General features: G+C 42.5%; 1 protein-coding gene across 1 annotated transcript; it reads left to right on the forward strand.

Annotated features, from left to right (window-relative positions):
* Window positions 1-1,936: 1,936 nt before the first annotated feature.
* On the forward strand, window positions 1,937-21,498 carry LOC115113817 (uncharacterized). The gene is made up of 6 exons (XM_029641808.2): window positions 1,937-2,544; window positions 11,998-14,686; window positions 14,988-15,145; window positions 16,358-16,420; window positions 16,620-16,805; window positions 16,895-21,498. The coding sequence occupies exons 2-6, from the start codon at window positions 13,920-13,922 to the stop codon at window positions 18,073-18,075; spliced, it is 2,355 nt and encodes a 784-aa protein (XP_029497668.2). The 5' UTR covers window positions 1,937-2,544; window positions 11,998-13,919; the 3' UTR covers window positions 18,076-21,498.
* The last annotated feature ends 876 nt before the right edge of the window (window positions 21,499-22,374 follow it).

Genomic DNA, 22,374 nt, shown 5'->3' on the forward strand with positions numbered 1-22,374 from the left:
GACAGCTCTAACCAACATCTCCAATCTTGTCTCATTGATTGGACTCCAGGTTAGCTGATTCCTGACTCCAATTAGCTTTTGGAGCAGTCATTAGCCTAGGGGTTCACATACTTTTTCCAACCTACACTGAATGTTTAAATTATGTATTCAATATAGACAAGAAAAATACAATCATTTGTGTTTATTATTTTAAGTAGACTGTGTTTTGTCTATTGTGACTAAGATGAAGATCAGATCAAATTGTATGACTAATTTATGCAGAAATCCAAGTAATTCCAAAGGGTTCACATACTTCTTCTTGCCACTGTATATTTTCAGTTTGTGAGTGTGTGATATGGGGGCTGGAGACATGTTTATTTTGACATTATAAAGAACAACTTTTCTAAGCAATGGCAACACTGCCATGTTACACTGAGCCTCGCTGTAGGAAAACTACATCAGTGTTCGACTTATGGCTGTCGCAGATGCACCTCCCCCAACTTCACTCCTCAACCTTCGTCTACAGTCGGTTGCTTTCGCCTTACCACTCAAACGAGCCCAATATCTGACCCTGCTGTTTCAGTGTTTGGGGACAATGTCTGTATTCTCTCCCCTTTGCTGGCTTCTGCCAGCCCTTTTTACCCACAACCTAATACTGTTCTCTCTTTCTGGGATTTGCACAGCATGGGTTTATTCATTTGGGAAAACATTTCAGACTGTTCATAGAGGTATAGAACATACATATGTCATACAGGGCTATTATTGTTTTGTCTTATTATCTGTGAGGTTTAACACCATGAATAAGCCCCATGCTTTACTGTTGGCTGAGAGGCTACAAGAGCTAGTATTGTAATCTGGGAGTATGATGTGCTTTGTCAAAAATAAATGAACATAGTCATTATTCTATGAAATCTAATGAAACACATACAAAAAAATATGTTTATGTTTTATGCACACTACATGGAATTAGGGATTCAAACTTCTCTCACTTCTTTGAAGACATCAGCGTCTTATCACATTTTAAATTTTCGGCCTATCCGTCATGGTTGACAGATTCACTCACGCGCATCATCAGTGTTCTGGCTTTGGATTGCTCCTGTCCTCTTCCCCCACCCCGTTTTCATCCCTTTCATAATTGCCACCAACATAATCACACAGTTGCTGTGGCAACCGTTGGTGCACCCCCCTCTCTCTCTCTCGCTCTCTCTTTTAATACCGACATACACAAAAAAGATAGTGAGGGACTGTATCAAGGCAGAAAAATATCAAAGGCCCCATTTTGATGTATTTTTGCACATTTATCATCTGATGACCAGCAGCATTATGATGACTGTCAATTTCCATCTTCATGTTTTTCTTCTAACACCTGTGACACTGTAGAGCAGCAGGGCTGGACTACCTCATTTTGGGCCCCGGGGCACCTACCTCCAGGGGGTTTTGTCATGAGGCTGAGAGAAAATGTTGCCGTTTTAAAGCTAATTTCATGCAATTATACACATTTTGCCATGGGGCAAAGTAAAAAATGTGCTGTTTATAGTTTATCTCATGTTATTCTTCACATTTGACCATGAGGCTGAGAGTAAACTGCAGTTTTAAAGCTGATTTCCTGCAATTCTACACACTTTGCCATTGCTTATGACGTGTTCGTGGGCCGTGGCACGTTTGCGGTCCATAATGGTCCACAATCCGGATCTGCATAGCATTTGCAGTGCATTATTGAGAAGGATAGCTCATGTCTTCTGTATACAGTCTTTCTGGTATTGGAACCAATCGTATTGGAACCTTAATCACTTCCTTAAGCCAATTACAGACCATCATTGATGGGTTGGAACTCAGCATCCGAAAGCCCTGGAGAGAACTCTCATCAACACCAGTTCGAGCGACCAATGGGAGCGCACTTGAGCTTTGCGGACCTTAGTGAGACCAGTCGCACAATCCCATAGGCATTGTATGATCGGGGTCGGTCGGAATTTCTGACGGAACTCTTTATATCAGCTTGGAATAAATGCATTGTAAATTTGCAGAGGAAAAGTGTGTAGTTTAATTCAGGAAGACAAAAATCTGGCGACCTTCCTTTTGACCGTGTGATATGCCTATTGTGCTGCACTTGCTTGCTATAGTGAGTTTCGTAGGATAGCTAGATTGGCGTTTTCTTCTACGGATTTTTTTTTTACCAGACAATTATATGTGCAACACATGGAATTTATGCACATCGTTTAGTTACAAAATGTATTTCAACAGGAAAAGTTAGACAATATTTCCATAAACTTGCCATTGCACAGCTTGTAGGCTATTCTAATAATAGTTTATTCCATCGATAGAGTCAACTAAAAGAGTTTAGCTAAGGCTAGTAAAAATAAATAGTGCAGATATTTCATATTGTCTACGGATATGCTGGTACACAACATTGGGCAGCAGTTTATCGACTACAAAATGAGGATGATTTGTCACAATAGTCTTCCTTCAACAGTTTATAAGACAGTCGTTATTGCCTAACCAGAGAGAATTTATCGCAGCAATCCAGTGCGCACGGTCTCCCCGGCTGTTATCCGGCAGAACGCGCAGGTAAGACATGGCAATATATTAACCTTTTTTGATACAGGAACATCATGAATCAAATGCTCAGTAATAATTTAAATTGTCTTCGTGTTTCTCGTTACCTCGGGTTCCACATATGGCACAAAGTGATTTGCTATCAATGTGGATAAATATAGGATACAGTAACAAAACATATTGATTTGAAAGCTGCGCCACAGAAATCGACTTATCACATACACACCGCTTGTAAGACGCAGCTGATACACATTGCCACAGTTTTTATACATTGATACTTCATATGTGATTAGACTACACACACGCAGCCAGTCAGTGTATACACACTCGGGTTCTTATACACCCACGCACGCTTAATGATACATGCAAGTCATACCTCCGTAACCTACATGCAATAATGTATGCGTGCAGTGGCTGAGCTACAAGTTGTTAACCTGTAAAAGACGTTCCGGAATCCATTCATACACAGACCGGTTACAGCCAGATATGGGTACACAAGCAGCGGCAGGTTCATTGCGCAGTTAAACTCACTATGGGCATTTCAGATTTACGTCTGTTTGCACTAGGCTACTTCTTCTCTGCTGGCCTTTTATCAGAACTAAAGCCATTTTTTTGTGCAGGGTGCATATTAGACTCTATTGTTTTTCAATATGGAATATGAAAGGAATGTTGTTCAAATGTGAGCATTTAACATTTTGCTCTTCACAGGGTGTGGAGATATTTCCCTCTCCACACCCAGATTGGATCAAACCAATCTGAAACCAATGAGTCATGATGGACAAGTTTTGTTACATCTTCTTCACACTATAGTATCATAAATCAATAAGCAAGATGCTGTTGCTGTGATACAATGGCATGCAGGATTAGTCCTGTGTGTTTGTTCTGAATAAGTTTAGTGTCATGTCATGATGTCCTTCCTTCAGTGGACATGGAACTCATGGATACATCATTCTGATCTGCACAGCACTGTGTTTTGTCCTTCACTTTTTGTTCCCATGTATTCTCTCACTCCCTCCCTCCTTTCCTCCCGTCCTTTAGCATGCAACATTGTATGTGAGACAGCCTTGCCTCTGCCCCCACTCCTCATGCAACTGCAGTGCTTCTAGTCAGGAAGAGACATAACTATAGAGAGACATCTATAGAGAGGAATCTAATTTACAATGTTACAGTATAAACTCAGTGGCCAGTTTAAGGTACACCCATCTAGTACCGTGTCAGACCTCCTTTGCCACCAGAACAGCCTGAATTCTTTGGGGCATGGACACGTTGCTCAATTGGTATCAAGGGACCTAACGTGTACCAGGAAATCATTCCCCACACCATTACACCACCGCTACCAGCCTGTCCATGCAGGATGGGGCCATGGACTCTTGCTGCTTACGCCAAATCTTGACTCTGCCACCAACATGACGCAACAGGAACTGGGATTCGTTGGACCAGCCAAAGTTCTGTCCAGTGCTGTTGATCATGTGCCCACTGGAGCCGCTTCTTCTTCTTCTTGTTTTTTGCTGATAGGAGTGGAACCCGGTGTGGTCGTCTGCTGCAATAGCCAATCTGTGACAAGGAACAACGAGTTGTGCGTTCCAAGATGCCATTCCGCACACCATTGTTGTACTGCGTCATTATTTGCCTGTTTGTGGCCTGCCTGTTGCACGATTCTTGCCATTCTTCTCGACCTCTCATCAGCAAGCTGTTTTCGCCCACAGGATTGTCACTTACTGGATGCTTTTTGTTTGTCGCAACATTCTCGGTAAACCCTAGACTGTCGTGAGTGAATAGCCCAGGAGGCCGGCTGTTTCTGAGACACTCGAAACTGCACGCCTGGCACTGACGATCATACCATGCTTAAGTCGCTCATTTTGCCCATTCTAGCGTTCAATCGAACAGTATCTGAATGCCTCGATGCTTGCTTTATATAGCACGCCACTACCATGTGATTCAATCTGTAGTGGCAAATTATTTTTGTAAACTGGCCACTGATTGTATAGTAGTAATTATACAGATATAACTATAGAGACTAACTTACAGTATATAGTGGTAACTATAGAGATATAACTATAGAGACATCTAACTTACAATGACACAATATATAGTGGTAAGTATAGAGATACAACTATAGAGATATAACTATAGAGACTATCTTACAGTATATAGTGGTAACTATAGAGATATAACTTTAGAGACATCTATAGAGATATGACTATAGAGACATCTAACTTCTGATGTTACAGTATATAGTGGTAACTATAGAGATATGACTATAGAGACATCTAACTTCTGATATTACAGTATATAGTGGTAACTATAGAGATATGACTATAGAGATATCTAAGTTACGATGTTACAGTATATAGTGGTAACTATAGAGATATAACTATAGAGACTATCTTACAGTATATAGTGGTAACTATAGAGATATAACTTTAGAGACATCTATAGAGATATGACAATAGAGACTGTGCAATCCGGTTTCCGAGCCGGTCACGGGTGCACCTCAGCCACGCTCAAGGTACTAAACGATATCATAACCTCCATCGATAAAAGACAGTACTGTGCAGCCGTCTTCATCGACCCGGCCATGGCTTTCGACTCTGTCAATCACGGGGCGGCAGGGTAGCCTAGTGGTTAGAGCATTGGACTAGTAACCAAAAGGTTGCAAGTTCAAATCCCCCAGCTGACAAGGTACAAATCTGTCGTTCTGCCCCTGAACAGGCAGTTAACCCACTGTTCCTAGGCCGTCATTGAAAATAAGAATTTGTTCTTAACTGACTTGCCTAGTTAAATAAAGGTAAAAAAATATATATATATTCTTATCGGCAGACTCAGTAGCCTCGGATTTTCTAATGACTACCTAGCCTGGATCACCAACTACTTTGCAGACAGAGTTCAGTGTGTCAAATCGGAGGGCATGTTGTCCTGTCCTCTGGCAGTCTCTATGGGGGTACCACAGGGTTCAATTCTCGGGCCGACTCTTTTCTCTGTATATATCAATGATGTTGCTCTTGCTGCGGGCGATTCCATGATCCACCTCTACGCAGACGACACCATTCTGTATACTTCTGGCCCTTCCTTGGACCACTGTGCTATCTAACCTCCAAATGAGCTTCAATGCCATACAACACTCCTTCCGTGGCCTCCAACGGCCTTAAACGCTAGTAAAACCAAATGCATGCTTTTCAACCGTTCGCTGCCTGCACCCGCTCGCCCGACTAGCATCACCACCCTGGATGGTTCCGACCTAGAATGTGTGGACATCTATAAGTACCTAGGTGTCTGGCTAGACTGCAAACTCTCCTTCCAGACTCATATCAAACATCTCCAATCCAAAATCAAATCTAGAGTCGGCTTTCTATTTCGCAACAAAGCCTCCTTCACTCACGCCGCAAAACTTACCCTAGTAAAACTGACTATCCTACCGATCCTCGACTTCGGCGATGTCATCTACAAAATAGCTTCCAATACTCTACTCAGCAAACTGGATGCAGTTTATCACAGTGCCATCCGTTTTGTTACTAAAGCACCTTATACCACCCACCACTGCGACCTGTATGCTCTAGTCGGCTGGCCCTCGCTACATGTTCGTCGCCAGACCCACTGGCTCCAGGTCATCTACAAGTCTATGCTAGGTAAAGCTCCGCCTTATCTCAGTTCACTGGTCACGATGGCAACACCCACCCGTAGCACGCGCTCCAGCAGGTGTATCTCACTGACCATCCCTAAAGCCAAAACCTCATTTGGTCGCCTTTCCTTCCAGTTCTCTGCTGCCTGCGACTGGAACGAATTGCAAAAATCCCTGAAGTTGGAGACTTTTATCTCCCTCACCAACTTTAAACATCTGCTATCTGAGCAGCTAACCGATCGCTGCAGCTGTACATAGTCCATCGGTATTTAGCCCACCCAATTTACCTACCTCATCCCCATACTGTTTTTATTTTATTTACTTTTCTGCTCTTTTGCACACCAGTATCTCTACCAGCACATGACCATCTGATCATTTATCACTCCAGTGCAATCTCCAATCTGCTAAATTGTAATTATTCACTCCTATGGCCTATTTATTGCCTACCTCCTCATGCCTTTTGCACACAATGTACATAGATTCTTTTTTTTCTACTGTGTCATTGACTTGTTTATTGTTTACTCCATGTGTAACTCTGTGTTGTTGTCTGTTCACACTGCTATGCTTTATCTTGGCCAGGTCGCAGTTGCAAATGAGAACTTGTTCTCAACTAGCCTACCTGGTTAAATAAAGGTGAAATAAAATAAAAATAAAATAGAGACATCTAACTTCTGATGTTACAGTATATAGTGGTAACTATAGAGATATAACTATAGAGATATCTAACTTCTGATGTTACAGGATATAGTGGTAACTATAGAGATATACCTATAGAGATATCTAACTTCTGATGTTACAGTATATAGTGGTAACTATAGAGATATACCTATAGAGATATCTAACTTCTGATGTTACAGGATATAGTGGTAACTATAGAGATATACCTATAGAGATATCTAACTTCTGATGTTACAGGATATAGTGGTAACTATAGAGATATACCTATAGAGATATCTAACTTCTGATGTTACAGTATATAGTGGTAACTATAGAGATATACCTATAGAGATATCTAACTTCTGATGTTACAGGATATAGTGGTAACTATAGAGATATAACTATAGAGATATCTAACTTCTGATGTAACAGGATATAGTGGTAACTATAGAGATATAACTATAGAGATATAACTATAGAGATATCAAACTTCTGATGTTACAGGATATAGTGGTAACTATAGAGATATACCTATAGAGATATCTAACTTCTGATGTTACAGGATATAGTGGTAACTATAGAGATATACCTATAGAGATATCTAACTTCTGATGTTACAGTATATAGTGGTAACTATAGAGATATACCTATAGAGATATCTAACTTCTGATGTTACAGTATATAGTGGTAACTATAGAGATATAACTATAGAGATACCTAACTTCTGATGTTACAGTATATAGTGGTAACTATAGAGATATGACTATAGAGATGTCTAATTTACTATGGTACAGCATATAGTGGTAACTATAGAGATATACAGTGGGGAGAACAAGTATTTGATACACTGCCGATTTTGCAAATGTTCCTACTTACAAAGCATGTAGAGGTCTGTCATTTTATCATAGGTACACTTCAACTGTGAGAGATGGAATCTAAAACAAAAATCTAGAAAATCACATTGTATGATTTGTAAGTGATTAACTTGCGTTTTATTGCATGACATACGTATTTGATACATCAGAAAAGCATAACTTAATATTTGGTACAGAAACCTTTTTTTGCAATTGCAGAGATCATACGTTTCCTGTAGTTCTTGACCAGGTTTGAACACACTGCAGCAGGGATTTTGGCCCACTCCTCCATACAGACCTTCTCCAGATCCTTCAGATTTCGGGGCTGTCGCTGGTCAATACGGACTTTCAGTTCCCTCCAAAGATTTTCTATTGGGTTCCGGACTGGAGATTGGCTAGGTCACTCCAGGACCTTGAGATGCTTCTTATGGAGCCACTCCTTAGTTGCCCTGGCTGTGTGTTTCGGGTCGTTGTCATGCTGGAAGACCCAGCCACGACCCATCTTCAATGCTCTTACTGAGGGAAGTAGGTTGTTGGCCAAGATCTCGCAATACATGGCCCCATCCATCCTCCCCTCAATATAGTGCAGTCGTCCTGTCCCCTTTGCAGAAAATCATCCCCAAAGAATGATGCTTCCACCTCCATGCTTCACGGTTGGGATGGTGTTCTTGAGGTTGTACTCATCCTTCTTCTTCCTCCAAACACGGCGAGTGGAGTTTAGACCAAAAAGCTCTATTTTTGTCTCATCAAACCACATGACCTTCTCCCATTCCTCCTCTGGATCATCCAGATGGTCATTGGCAAACTTCAGACGGGCCTGGACATGCGTTAGCTTGAGCAGGGGGACCTTGCGTGCGCTGCAGGATTTTAGTCCATGACGGCGTAGTGTGTTATTATTGGTTTTCTTTGAGACTGTGGTCCCAGCATTCTTCAGGTCATTTACCAGGTCCTGCCGTGTAGTTCTGGGCTGATCCCTCACCTTCCTCATGATCATTGATGCCCCACGAGGTGAGATCTTGCATGGAGCCCCAGACCGAGGGTGATTGACCGTCATCTTGAACTTCTTCCATTTTCTAATAATTGCGCCAACAGTTGTTGCCTTCTCACCAAGCTGCTTGCCTATTGTCCTGTAGCCCATCCCAGCCTTGTGCAGGTCTACAATTTTATCCCTGATGTCCTTACAGAGCTCTCTGGTCTTGGTCATTGTGGAGAGGTTGGAGTCTGTTTGATTGAGTGTGTGAACAGGTGTCTTTTATACAGGCAACGAGTTCAAACAGGTGCAGTTAATACAGGTAATGAGTGGAGAACAGGAGGGCTTCTTAAAGAAAAATGAACAGTCTGAGAGACGGAATTCTTACTGGTTGGTAGGTGATCAAATACTTATGTCATGCAATAAAATGCAAATTAATTACTTAAAAATCATACAATGTGATTTTCTGGATTTTTTGTTTTAGATTCCGTCTCTCACAGTTGAAGTGTACCTATGATAAAAAAATTACAGAACTCTACATGCTTTGTAAGTAGGAAAACCTGCAAAATTGGCAGTGTATCAAATACTTGTTCTCCCCACTGTTACTATAGAGACTATCTTACAGTATATAGTGGTAACTATAGAGATATAACTATAGAGATATCTAACTTACTATGTTGCAGTATATAGTGGTAACTATAAAGATATAACTATAGAGATACCTAATTTCTGATGTTACAGTATATAGTGGTAACTATAGAGATATGCCTATAGAGACTAACTTACACTATATAGTGGTAACTAAAGAGATATGACTATAGAGATGTCTAATTTACTATGTTACAGCATATAGTGGTAACTATAGAGATATAACTATAGAGATATAACTATAGAGACTAACTTTCAGTATATCGTGGTAACTATAGAGATAAAACTATAGAGACTAACTTACAGTATATAGTGTTATCTATAGAGATAAACCTATGCAGTCTAACGTACGATGTTACAGCATATAGTGGTAACTATAGAGATATAACTATAGAGACTAACTTTCAGTATATAATGGTAACTATAGAGATATAACTATAGAGACTAACTTACAGTATATAGTGTTATCTATAGAGATAAACCTATGCAGACTAACTTACGATGTTACAGTATATAGTGGTAACTATAGAGATATAACTATAGAGATATAACTATAGAGACATCTAACTTCTGATGTTACAGTATATAGTGGTAACTATAGAGATATAACTATAGAGATATAACTATAGAGACTACCTTACAGTATATAGTGGTAACTATAGAGATAGAACTATAGAGATATCTAATTTCTTATGTTACAGCATATGTCATTTTTACATTTTTACTTGTAGGTGTGTTAGGATACTGGTGATACATTACAGGAATTATAACTGCATGATGTTTCACTCTAATTTGCGTCTTTAGTCGTGACAAGTCCTTTGGATTCGTTTTTCCTGCTGGAAATTGCAGGTTGGGATGCCTTTTCATGAGAATAGATGTTGTTAGTGGAAGTGATAAAGAATGTGGTGATGGAGAACAATGTATAGATAGAGGATGAAATGGAAGATATTATGGTATCATGGACAACCAGTGATGATGGAGGTAGAAGTTTCAGAATTGGCTAATAGGTGTAGATTGGACAATACCTATTTCTCTCTCTCTCTCTCCATCTCTCTCTCTTACACACAGACAGAGCTGCAGTGCTATTCTAAGAGAGTTAGCTGCCTCAACCCACGCACCAAATCTGAGAAAGAGAGAGAAAGGGAGAACGAGGGAGATGGGAGACAGGAGAGAGCGAGAGGAATGAAAGGAGAGAGGGAGAGACTACAGAAAGGTTCAGAATGCCTGTAGAGTATACTGCAGTCACACACACACACACACACACACACACACACACACACACACACACACACACACACACACACACACACACACACACACTATCTCTCTGACTGACATACATGCTGCCACTTCAACAACAGCATTAACAGTGTTCATTGTGCAGATATCAGATCTTGCAGATGCAAGTGAAAGTTGTTTGGGTTGTGCATTTGTGGGTCTGTCTAACTGTGATGTGCTGTGCGGTGTTATATTGGTAAGTGCTGGGAGAAATGTACTTGATTCTGTGCCACCCACACACCGCCCTCCCACTCACGACCGTCTCTGCGTCTATACCTCTGGCTCTTCCCGCTCCCCACCAACTCTCTCTGCTCATTTAAATCCCGACCCTACATTTATCCCCCTGCTCTCTCTCTCTGTTTCACTTTCTCTCCCTCTCTCATCTGCTTTTCAGGAGCTGATGCTCCTGCAAAAGGCAGACACACTAACACACAGACACACCTAGCATACCTAGTAGCTTTGTATACATGGATTTATTGTGTATTTATTTATATAGGATCCTAAACTGTCAATGATTTATCACATCCTTCCAGTTAATTGATCTTTATTCATCAGCTCAACCTTTACCTGTTGGTTTGAACGTTAGAATGAGTGACATGCCCCTTTAATTGTGTGAGCTGACTGCGTTCAAGCTTTGTTAATTAGCTGATTGCACTTGCACACACCTGTGGCCTGCTGCCTGAAGCACTTCAGTTTGTTTAAATGGAGGATGGTGTTCTGTGTGTGAGTGGGACTGCTGGGATGTCTGCAAGTTTTTAATAAAACGACACTATTTATTACGATATCACTATCTCTGTCTCATCAATGTGAGGGCCAGCTATCTCACACACGCATAACAGCACACAAATTCAGGTGCATAGGGCTGGCTGCCCTGCACACACACACACACACACACACACACACACACACACACACACACACACACACACACACACACACACACACACACACACACACACACACACACACACACAGAATACGAGGGAGGGAGTGTGTGTTAGAATACGAGGGAGGTAGTGTGTGTTAGAATACGAGGGAGGTAGTGTGTGTTAGAATACGAGGGAGGTAGTGTGTGTTAGAATACGAGGGAGGTAGTGTGTGTTAGAATACGAGGGAGGTAGTGTGTGTTAGAATACGAGGGAGGTAGTGTGTGTTAGAATACGAGGGAGGTAGTGTGTGTTAGAATACGATGGAGGTAGTGTGTGTTAGAATACGAGGGAGGTAGTGTGTGTTGCTGTGGTGTGTGTTAGAATACGAGGGAGGTAGTGTGTGTTAGAATACGAGGGAGTTAGTGTGTGTTAGAATACGAGGGAGGTAGTGTGTGTTAGAATACGAGGGAGTTAGTGTGTGTTAGAATAAGAGGGAGGGAGTTTGTGTTTGTGTGTGTGGGGGAGCTTGATGTCCTCTCTCCTAATCGATTCTTTCTGTGTTCCATACAGGATCCACAAATCTGTGAAGACATTCCAGGCCTGATCCCCTTTATCCAAATCTGAAGACGATACAGGAAATCAAGCAGAACTTTCAGGGAATAGAAGAGTTCTTTATAAAAACTTGGAACAACAGTGAGAACTGCTGGTTGTATTCTCCATTGTTTTTATTCACATGTATTGAAACAAGTAGAGCCATCAGTGATTTCAGCAGCCCCCCTGCCTCCCCTATCCATGCCTACATGCTCAGCAACAGATAAGAACTGTTTTGATAATTGTATGTAATTATAATTTGTGTGGGAGACGGAGCTGTCTCTGTCTATTATCACCTGTAACCTCAGACACAATAACTCCACACATTTACATATTTCTCTCCAAAAATGCTTTTCTTTCAGTTTTAGGACCAAATCAGGAATAATCAGAGTTATTGAAGGAATGGCACATGTGAACTACAATGTGCTATTCAGTCCTCAACCATCATAATGAGACACAACTGAATTCAATCGGTAGAGTTACATCTAAACCTCAAGCTCTTTTCCTTGTATATTCTATACTAGACCATACATACTAAGTTTGTACATCTAAAAACAGAGGTACCCATCCAGTCACTAGCTAAAATGAAAACTGCTTTTCCAGCTGTCTATTTGATATAATACGATTTGTCGTACCGTTTTATACTTTCTCCTCATTTGTGGTATTCACTGTCCTCTGTCCTTAATGTAGGGTGCTGGCTCTGTAGCCATCAGCCCAATCAGAGGAACAGTAAGTGCCTATGCATTTTAGATAAGACCATAAAACATTTAAGTAAATAAGTGGCCAATGCATTATGTAGTTAGTGACCTGTGATGTTTATATGCCTGGAAGCGCAATGTCCTGCTTTACAGTCACACAGTATGTTTACACTCCGCCACAGCCATTCAGTGCCCTGACCCGTCAAGAACCACAACCTCTCCAACTGCCATTCAAATGGTCTGCAACATCTAAAAGCACAGGAACACAAATGATTTAGATTTATTTAGCATGAGAATGATTTAGTACACATCTTTTATTTAGCATAATATTGAAACAGTTAGACATTTATATGTAGAGATTTTTCTACTTTTTCAGAGAATATTAGTTTACCGGTTGAGTCTAAGTGCAAACTGGGAATGTATCCAGCGCCAAAACGACATGATTGAATCATTAACTGTTTACATTTTAGGAACAATGTTTACAGAGGACTGTTGCCCTTAAAACACAGGCCTATGTGTCATTTTGTGACATATTATTTTACAAGTGCCATAACCGAAAGGAAATGTATAAAATTGCCATAACTCATTGAGGAAGCTTACTTCTTGTCTTCAGCTAAACAAAGCACAACGTGTTCAGGAATACGCCATGGTGAAGGTAAAAACACTCTTTTTGACCTTTCATCCAAGGAGATTCCATCTATTTTTGTATTTTTTCATGTGAATGTTATAACCTCAAACTAACTTCACATGATTCATAGCTAGGTTTTGTATGGTAAATAGATTCTAGAACTAGGAGAAGGAATAGACGATCTGGGTTTGATCAATTTACCCTCGTTTACTCTGTGAGGCTTATACAGGTCTGATTTTACTGTAATGGGATGCAGAATATTATCACAGAAGATGTTGAAGATAAGAGTAACAGAATGAAAGCCATGTAAATACCTCTGTCACCAATGGTTGACACTTACAACTGGTTGACACTCATGACTTCCATCTCTTAAAGCATATCTAGAATTCATTCACAAAGTTCATCAGACATATTCATTATTAAATTGAGATATTTTGAAACTATGAGTACCAAACAACTCATACCTGCTACCTAAATGTTTCAAATAGTGTTTTAGTGGTTTAATTCTGAAAAAAGGACAGCCTTTTAACAGCGTTGAGTCGACAACAGAAATTAGAGCTCTTAGTCATGTAAAGATGACGCCCACCACCAATCTCCAAGTCTTCGCCGTTTCCCTCCTCTCTCTCCTTGCTGCCCCACTTACCACAGCTGAGGACAGCTCCCCCTCTCCCACTCCCTCTCCCCTACGTACCGACCCCCGGCCTCACCAGGGGGGCTCCACCGACCCCCCTCAGTCCGCCCCCAGCCCCCCTCTCCTCCTCCTGGCCATCCATGCCAACCGCCCCGCTGCCCTCCGGGGCAGGCCCAAAGCTCCAGAGAAACTTCCAGAATCCCCTGGGGTTCTGGAGACCCCTCCCCGACCCCTGGCCCAGATCATGTTCCCCAAGAACGTGACGTCTGCGGCAGCGGGAGCCCTGGCTCCTCCGTTGCGCGCGGCCCAGGTAGCTCCTCCTCCCCACAGACTGGTGGACGTGGATGTGTGCCATGGTTACTATGACGTCATGGGCCAGTTGGACAACACCTTCAACTGCTCCAAGGACAGCTTCATCTACTGCTGTGGCAGCTGCCACTACCGCTTCTGCTGCCCCGACCCCACCCGGCGTTTGGAGCAGAGCAGCTGTACCAACTACGACTCCCCGGATTGGGCCAAGACCCCGCCACCAAACGCCATACTCCTGGATGATGATGAGCCGGAACTGGACCCTCTGCAGCCTCTGAGCCACAACACAGGCTTTGTGATTGGAGGTGTCATTGTGTTTATGGTAGCGGTTGCCGTGGGGATTAAGATAATGTTCAACAAGGTGTCGCAGCAGGCCAACAACGGAGAGATCAACATGCCCAGGTGAGGGGAGGGGTCAATCAGTACCAGACCAGACAGATGAACAGACAGACAGACAGTCACACAGACAGATAGACAGATGGACAGTCAGACAGACAGACAAACACAGATTCTTTAATCATTTCATAATGTTGTTATAAAATGTTTATAGCATGTTTCATTCATAAGATCAGACAAGATATGATATCGTTAATGCCGGGGGGGGGGGGACTGTTATTACTCCAGGCAATAAAACACATTTTACACCACCTAATTACTTGTACGTTTACATTTTTGACATTCTATTTTTGGTTTCTCCTCTCAGAGCGCTGGTGGACATGTTGCGTCACCAGTCCAGTCCAGTGCAGCAGGATGAGAGGAACAACAGTGTGGCTCTGTGTGGTTCAGGGGAGGGACAGGGTACGCTGGGCAGACCTCCCAAAAACCTCTATGCTCCTGGCCTGCCCAGCAAGGACAACAGACGTGAGTGGCCAGGGGAGCATTCAGTTGGAACAAACAGGAAACATGTTTTTTAAATGAAAAAGGGAAATGAGGACAAGCTCTAATAGTACACTTCTGTTTCAAAGTTGTTTCTCCTGTTTTGTGCTGTTGTTGGGCTTTAGGCTTATTTCAAACTGTCTTGTAAGAAAGGGGAAGGAGTAAAATGGATTAGATTAGATGAGGTTATTAGTCACATGCACAGTGTTGCAGATGTAATCGCAGGGCTCAGTGAAATACTTATGATCCGAGCTCCAACAGCGCAGGTCAAAAAAGACAAGTGAATGAGACAATAATAAAAATAATATTACAACTGTAGCAATGATAATGTCTATTGGGGGGAGGGGCAGGGTAAGTGTTATTGGGAGGGGGTAGAATATCCATAGGGGGAAAAGCAAGGGGGAGGGAGTAGGTAGCTCGCTAGTGGCTATTCAGCAGCCTGATGGTTGGTGGTAGAACCTATTGGCCAGTCTGACAGTTTTTGCCATGATACTCCTATACTGCCAGTGTCTGGGCGATGGAAGCAGGGAGAACAGGCCATGATGGCTTGGGTGCCACAAGGTCCCTGATGATCTTCTTGGCCTTCCTGCGACGCCTGGTGTTGTAGGTGTCCTGGAGGGCAGGCAGTGAGCACCTAATGGCTCGTTTGGCTGAGCGTACCACCCTCTGTAGAGCCTTGCAGTCAGCGGCGGTGGAGTTGCCGTACCAGGATGCGATGCAGACCGACAGTAGTCTCTCGATGGTGCTCCTGTAAAACACTGTGAGGGCCCTCGGAGACAGGACAAATGTATTCAGCCTCCTGAGGTAGAAGAGTCGCTGCTGTGCCTTCTTTACTACGGTGTCCCTGTGGTTTGACCATTTCATCTCATCAGAGATGTGTACGTCGAGGAACTTGGAAGTTCTCGAAGACGGACAGTTATGTGAAACAAAGTGCAATATCCTGGTCGATTCCCACAGGCTCAATAAATGATAAATGAGTGAGCGTGTAAAGGGGAATTGGCCCAGGTAATGTAAAAGAGGATGGATGCCTTGATCTTAATATGGTTAATAAACCATGAAGCTAGAAATCGCCTGATAACATCCACAATTGAGCACATCATACAGTGTATCCCTCTGCTCTCTCACTCACGTACACACACATCTACATGATGTATACACTGTTGCTCCACAGCTGATGACTGTTTGTTTGTTTTGCAGTGGGGAATATTCAACACAATTTTATCCATTCAGGAACCAGTCCCAATCACACTGCTACCATCGGTAAGTCAACTGGTGGTGTAAATCGTTGGTTCCAGTGACATACTGTAATGTATGCATCTGGTGCCCTTCCATGTTTTACAGTTTTTCACAATAATTTATAAATGTCAATGATACCAACCTGGTTAGATAAAGGTTGTCCAAAAAAAAAAACAATTAAGAAACAAACACACCATAACATAGCTGTCTTTTGACCCCTCAGAACACGCCCCCCGTATGAACAACACCCAGCTGGCGGCAGGAGGCACTCTTCTGTCCAGCAAACACAACAATACTAAAGAGCAGCCCTCCTTCCACCACTCCCTCCACAACCTGGCACAGCTCCCCCCATCCTACGAGAACGCCACCAAGCCAGAGCTCAACAGATACTCCTCGCTCAAACGCCTGGGTGAGTAGTGTACCACGTAGCAACATGGAGATAGCTCTAAACAATAGCTCTATGACTTAGGTGTTTCACTATTCCTCTTTTGATTCCAGAAAAGAGTGGTCTTGATGAATATTCATCGGGCTACTGCACCACCAAGAGGCGTCCCCACACGGCCCAGCCCGCTCTCCAGTCCTCCAGTCACCACATCCCCTGTGGCGGAGACTACAACACCATGGGTGGGAGGGGCACCCTCCCCCGCCACGCCCCCCGCCCCTGGATTCAACCCACCGGCCTACCCCCCGTCTCCCCCACGGTCAACCCCTACCCCTTGGACCCAATCGAGCAGCACTACAATCCCAACTACGACACCCTGTCCAAGCCTGCCAGGAAGGTCATGTCGCAGGACCAGCTCCTCAACATGGGGGACGTCCCCGGAAACACTGGGACCCTCTCCAGGATGTCCAAGAACCAGCAGCACCAGTACTACAAAGCCATGGCTGCTGCTACTAAGAACTCCAACACCCAGACCCTGACAAGGAAGCCGCAGGATCGACCCCAGGAGCGGCCTCAGTCCAACACCCAGACCCTGACAAGGAAGCCCCAGGATCGACCCCAGGAGCGGCCTCAGTCCAACACCCAGACCCTGACACGGAAGCCCAAGGATCGACCCCAGGAGCGGCCTCAGTCCAACAACCAGACCCTGACGAGGAAGCCCAAGGATTGGGCGCAGGAGCGCCCCCAGGATCGCCTACTCATGTCCCCAGATCACCTGGAGGAGAGCATGGGTAGGGGTGTCGGAGGGATGGGAGTGGGTGTGCAGGATCCATACGCCCATGGAGGTGGGGGAGGCATGGTCCCCACTCTCCCCCGGGGTGGTCTCACCCCTCAGCAGAAAGCCCAGTCCCAGCAGAATGTATGTGCCACTCCCTCCCTGGACCGCCACCACATGATCAAGATGAACTCTCACCCCACCTCAGGGAGGGAGCAGGAGAGAAGCCAGGGCATGACGGGGCATATGAGTGGAGGCATGGGGGGAGGCATGGGGGGCTGGGGTGGTAGCGAGATGCCCGGGGCGGGGGTTGTCATGGGAACAGGAACGCTAGGGGGCCACAGCGCCAAGAGGATGGCTTTCGCTGCCAAGAGGCAGAACACTATTGAGCAGTTACACTTTATACCAGGAGGGGGCGACGGAGGAGCGGGAGGAGGAAGTAGAGGAGGAGGAAGTGGAGGAGGAGGAGGGGGAGGCAGTCAGGGCATCAGGACAGGCAGTAAGAATGAGGTGACAGTGTGAGGGGCACCAGGTAGAAATTGCCATCAACTGCAAATCTAGGATCAGATTATCTCACCCCTAAACCCACCCTTAACCATTAGGGGGATGAACAAATATCTGACTCTGTATCAGTGGTTAGGGCAAATTCTACCTACTGTGTGTGTGGTCTTCATGAAGAGAGTAGACATATGAGAATAGGAAGGGTAGAGAAGGAAATATGGTGAATCAATCTGTACATATAGGGAGATGAAGGACTTGCTTAGAGGTCAAAATGGTAGAGGAACGGAATTATCCTGCCATTTTTATATATGTGATACATCAGCCATATTTCATATCTAATGTGCCATATTGCCATACACTGATTCCATGAATAAATGGGGAAAAAAACGTGGGAGAAATTAGATAGCTAGGACTTAGTTAAGAAACTGGTTTGTTCATGCATAACCTCGTGTTTTATATCAAATGTTTAACAGAATAAAGAAACTTTTGAGCCATATTAGAAAGGAGGGACCAAGATAATACATCTAAGTATGAGAGAGAGAAGAGTGGTGTACGGCCAGACTGTGTACTTCAGTGTTACATAGAAAAACAGGTTACACTTGTATCAAAGGATGCTATTTTCCTCATGGAGCATTGAACTGATGATCTTTATGACCTATGATGTGGAATGTCGGATGATGTAGGGTTTTGAATCCAGGGAGTGGTATACGAATGAGCCCGCCTCATTGTGACGCAGGAAAACAGAGCTGTCGATAGTTGCTTCTTGTGTGAAAGAATGAGTGACCTTGAGAAAATTGCTTCCATACATTCTCTAGTTGCCCCCAGTAACTGATCTGAGGTCAGTTTTGCATCCCACCACCGCCTAATAGTTATGCTCAGCATTTGGGGAGGTTGAGCTGATCCTAAATCTGTGCCTAAGTGCAACTTCTACCTGGAGCTCCCCTGTGACCCACCTGTCTTCATCAGGACAACCAAATCTGATTGAGCCATGAGTCACTATGTTTGATGAGGAACTTCTGAGTTGATCAGCCTACCAATAGGACGATTAGCTACTGCAACTACAGGGTATTTTCTTTCATAGAGCACAAAAAGTACACTATGATGCAGGTGTTGCACTTCATAATACGACTGACCTTCAAAGCCATGCATTGGGATACAAATAAAATACCACAGAGAAAGCACGTCTGACAATCACCATTTTATTAATCTCACCAGAGGAGAACTGACACAAGCCAACATTTCTACAGGACAATACAAATGATTGGCTTCAGAGCAAGCCAAAGTGTATGTGTCTAGGGAATTGACTGTAACAAGGCAGTGGACTATAATGCATACTGTAGGATGACTCCAATGATGAAGCAGTCAGATATGAGGGTGAGACTCAGAAGAGACTTGGTTGGCTAGGATGCCCTTCATCAGAAGAGGACCTTGCTTGTTCGTAGTAACACACTCCAACCGTTCTCTATTAGGTAGAAATGTCATAATATCAATAATAATGCTTAATATTAAGGGCTATCCTATCCTACATGTGTGGCTTTGGACCATATAATACAGCATATTAATGCTTTCACTTAATTTGTGGTGTTGATATTGTCACTGACGTGTGAGTACTAATGTCCTGTAGATGCCTGGAGTCAAACTTGTAAAAAAGAACATGAGCAGTTTTTTCCCAGCCCAGCTCAAAGAGGGAAACACTAAGACAGAAATGTTTTTGCACAATCCCCTGATATTTGCACCAGATAAAGACATATTTTGTATCACGTCTTAGTGGTTTACATTCAGCAAAAAAAAAAGTCACTGGTGATGCGCGGGGCTGTGTTTGATAAACTTAAGGGACTTAAGAAAATGAACAGACTTGTATTCGACTAAGAGAGAAGTATAACTGTATATATATATATATATATATATATCATCTACAGTATACAAAGTGTCTCATATAGCTTACAAATGGACAGAAGAAAAAAATCTGACATAATTCAGGAGATAAAATGACTGACATGTTGATACAGATTTTCTTTTGACAATCTTCCTAGACACAATGGTAACTTACCCAGTGAGCAAAATGGCATCTTTTAGATGTCCATGGACGTCGGCGTCAGATGGTGTTCACTGGGTAGTCCATGTCAGTTATTGTCATGATTACAACAAGTGTTATTATTAATGATTATTATAATTGTTGTTATAATTAATGGTTATCTTATAGTAATGATGTTGGTGTTATTTTTCTTAGTGAGATTGTAAGTGTTTACATGTTTTTAGATACCTATCTTTCTCATGACATTTTGTTTGTTTTTGTTACATCTGAACACAAAATGGGGATTCAAACTAACACGGTCTAATCTTGATGCATGTCAACTCCATGGCTTGGTAATGCATTGACAACATGCCTGAATACAGGGCTTTATTACAGTATGTTTTGAGACAAAGGCCCAATTACAAACCTCTCCCTAGTCCCTTTCCCTAGATGGAGCCTTCTATCTAGACTATTTGAAAATATTGCATAGGTATTAGCAAAAGTTGTGTTGGTTCCACGTGTTGGGGTGGATTGATTACACTCACCGTTCACAAGGTCAGACAATATTGATAGGGACTAGGGAGGGAAAAGTTCTGGGTCTGGGACCAAATTGAAACACTTGCTAATACCACAGCCTAACCTAATAAAACCCAAAGGGTTAACACATGATGTCACAATGTATGTGTTTACATTAATGTCTTAAACACAGGTAGGTAAAAAGGGTATAACAGTAACAACCTGAATGTTCAGTAACAGTGTCTTTTTTCAGGGAATTAGGACAGCTAACCTAGTTTTAGATTTGTATTTAAGTCACAGAAAGTCTGTAGCAATGTCTGTACTATCGCCACAAGCCATAACCATTGAAACAGTCATTACATACACTTCTGCCATTATTTTGTACATGGTAAACCTTTTTTTGTGTAAGTATATTGTATTTTGTATAGCTAGTACAATCAGAATATTCTAATGGGTTGTGGCTCTCTTCTATAACACATTAATTTGAGGCTTCAACAAATTATATGTGAGTATTTAGTGGAATGTACAGTGACCACCCAAATGCTTAACATTTAACATATTTCTATATAGCCTATTATGTGGCAACAGGGATATTTTTGATGAGTAATGACAGATAACACATGTAATAGATGGTGAATGAAATATGACACAAAGAGATGAATGAATAGGTGTATGTTTCGACACCATCATTAATTCATTTAAACATATGTAGAACGAGGAAGGATAAATCTAAAACTAGATTTGTATGAGATTATATAGATTTGTATGGGATGATATTTACAAGTGAACTTCATGACTATTATTCATTTTAATATATAAAGGTCTACTTTTAATTTCTCCAATGCATTTTGATCCCCTTGGATACAGCAGTGATCAAACACTACATTTGTAAAATAAAGTTGGTGGAAAAGGTTGTCAGACTTGTTTCTTTCATCAGGGTCTTACTCAAGTACTGATGAAATTGTATGATATTAGTAGTGATAAACTAGCCATCCTACTCAACTATTCTCATACGAAGTGACTTTACTGACAGGTAAGATCGAATAAATGTTAGACATTCTGTGGGAAGTTGTTCCTAAATCTACAGTAGGCTACAACTAAATCACTAGCTAATAGGGCAACCACCCCCCTGGAGAGCTACTTGTCCTGCAAGCTTTAATTTCAACGAAATTATAACTGTTCTCCAGAACCTTAATTAACTGAATCAGGTATGTTACCACGGGTTTGGAGCAAAAGCCTGCACCAATAGCCTTCAGGAGTTACCCCTGATCCAGGTTACATTACCATTTCAATGAAACGCCACATTTGCATGACAAAGCCTGTCACCCCGCACGTGCCAGAATGACAAGCTTTACTTTTTTTTGTCCAAACATCTAGGCATTTTAAAAGTTTTATATGAATGACAATGAAATGCAAGTTAGCAAATACACGGCAGCCATTTTAACAAGTCTGGTTGGTGAATGCTATGCCCAGCTGCAGCATGAAGCCAGTTAAAATGGCTTCAACCTCCCGCAGAGTCTGAATCTATTTCTGACGTATCTTTATCACATTATTTGTCATTCGGATACCTACACGGGTGACGACTTGACATAATATACCATAAAAATCTTTATCAAATGGAAATAAGAATAATCCAATGCAAAATATCAGTTAGCTATAGATAGCATGCTTGCTATCCAAAACAACTACTGAACCACAGGTTATGCTACCCGGAAATATTTCACGGGCCGGAAAGGACCAATGTTAAGTGAGCACACGTCATTCCCTTTTACCCCCCCCCCCCCCCCCAC

The sequence above is a fragment of the Oncorhynchus nerka genome, linkage group LG3 (assembly GCF_034236695.1).
Source record: "Oncorhynchus nerka isolate Pitt River linkage group LG3, Oner_Uvic_2.0, whole genome shotgun sequence".
NCBI classification, from domain to species: domain Eukaryota; kingdom Metazoa; phylum Chordata; class Actinopteri; order Salmoniformes; family Salmonidae; genus Oncorhynchus; species Oncorhynchus nerka.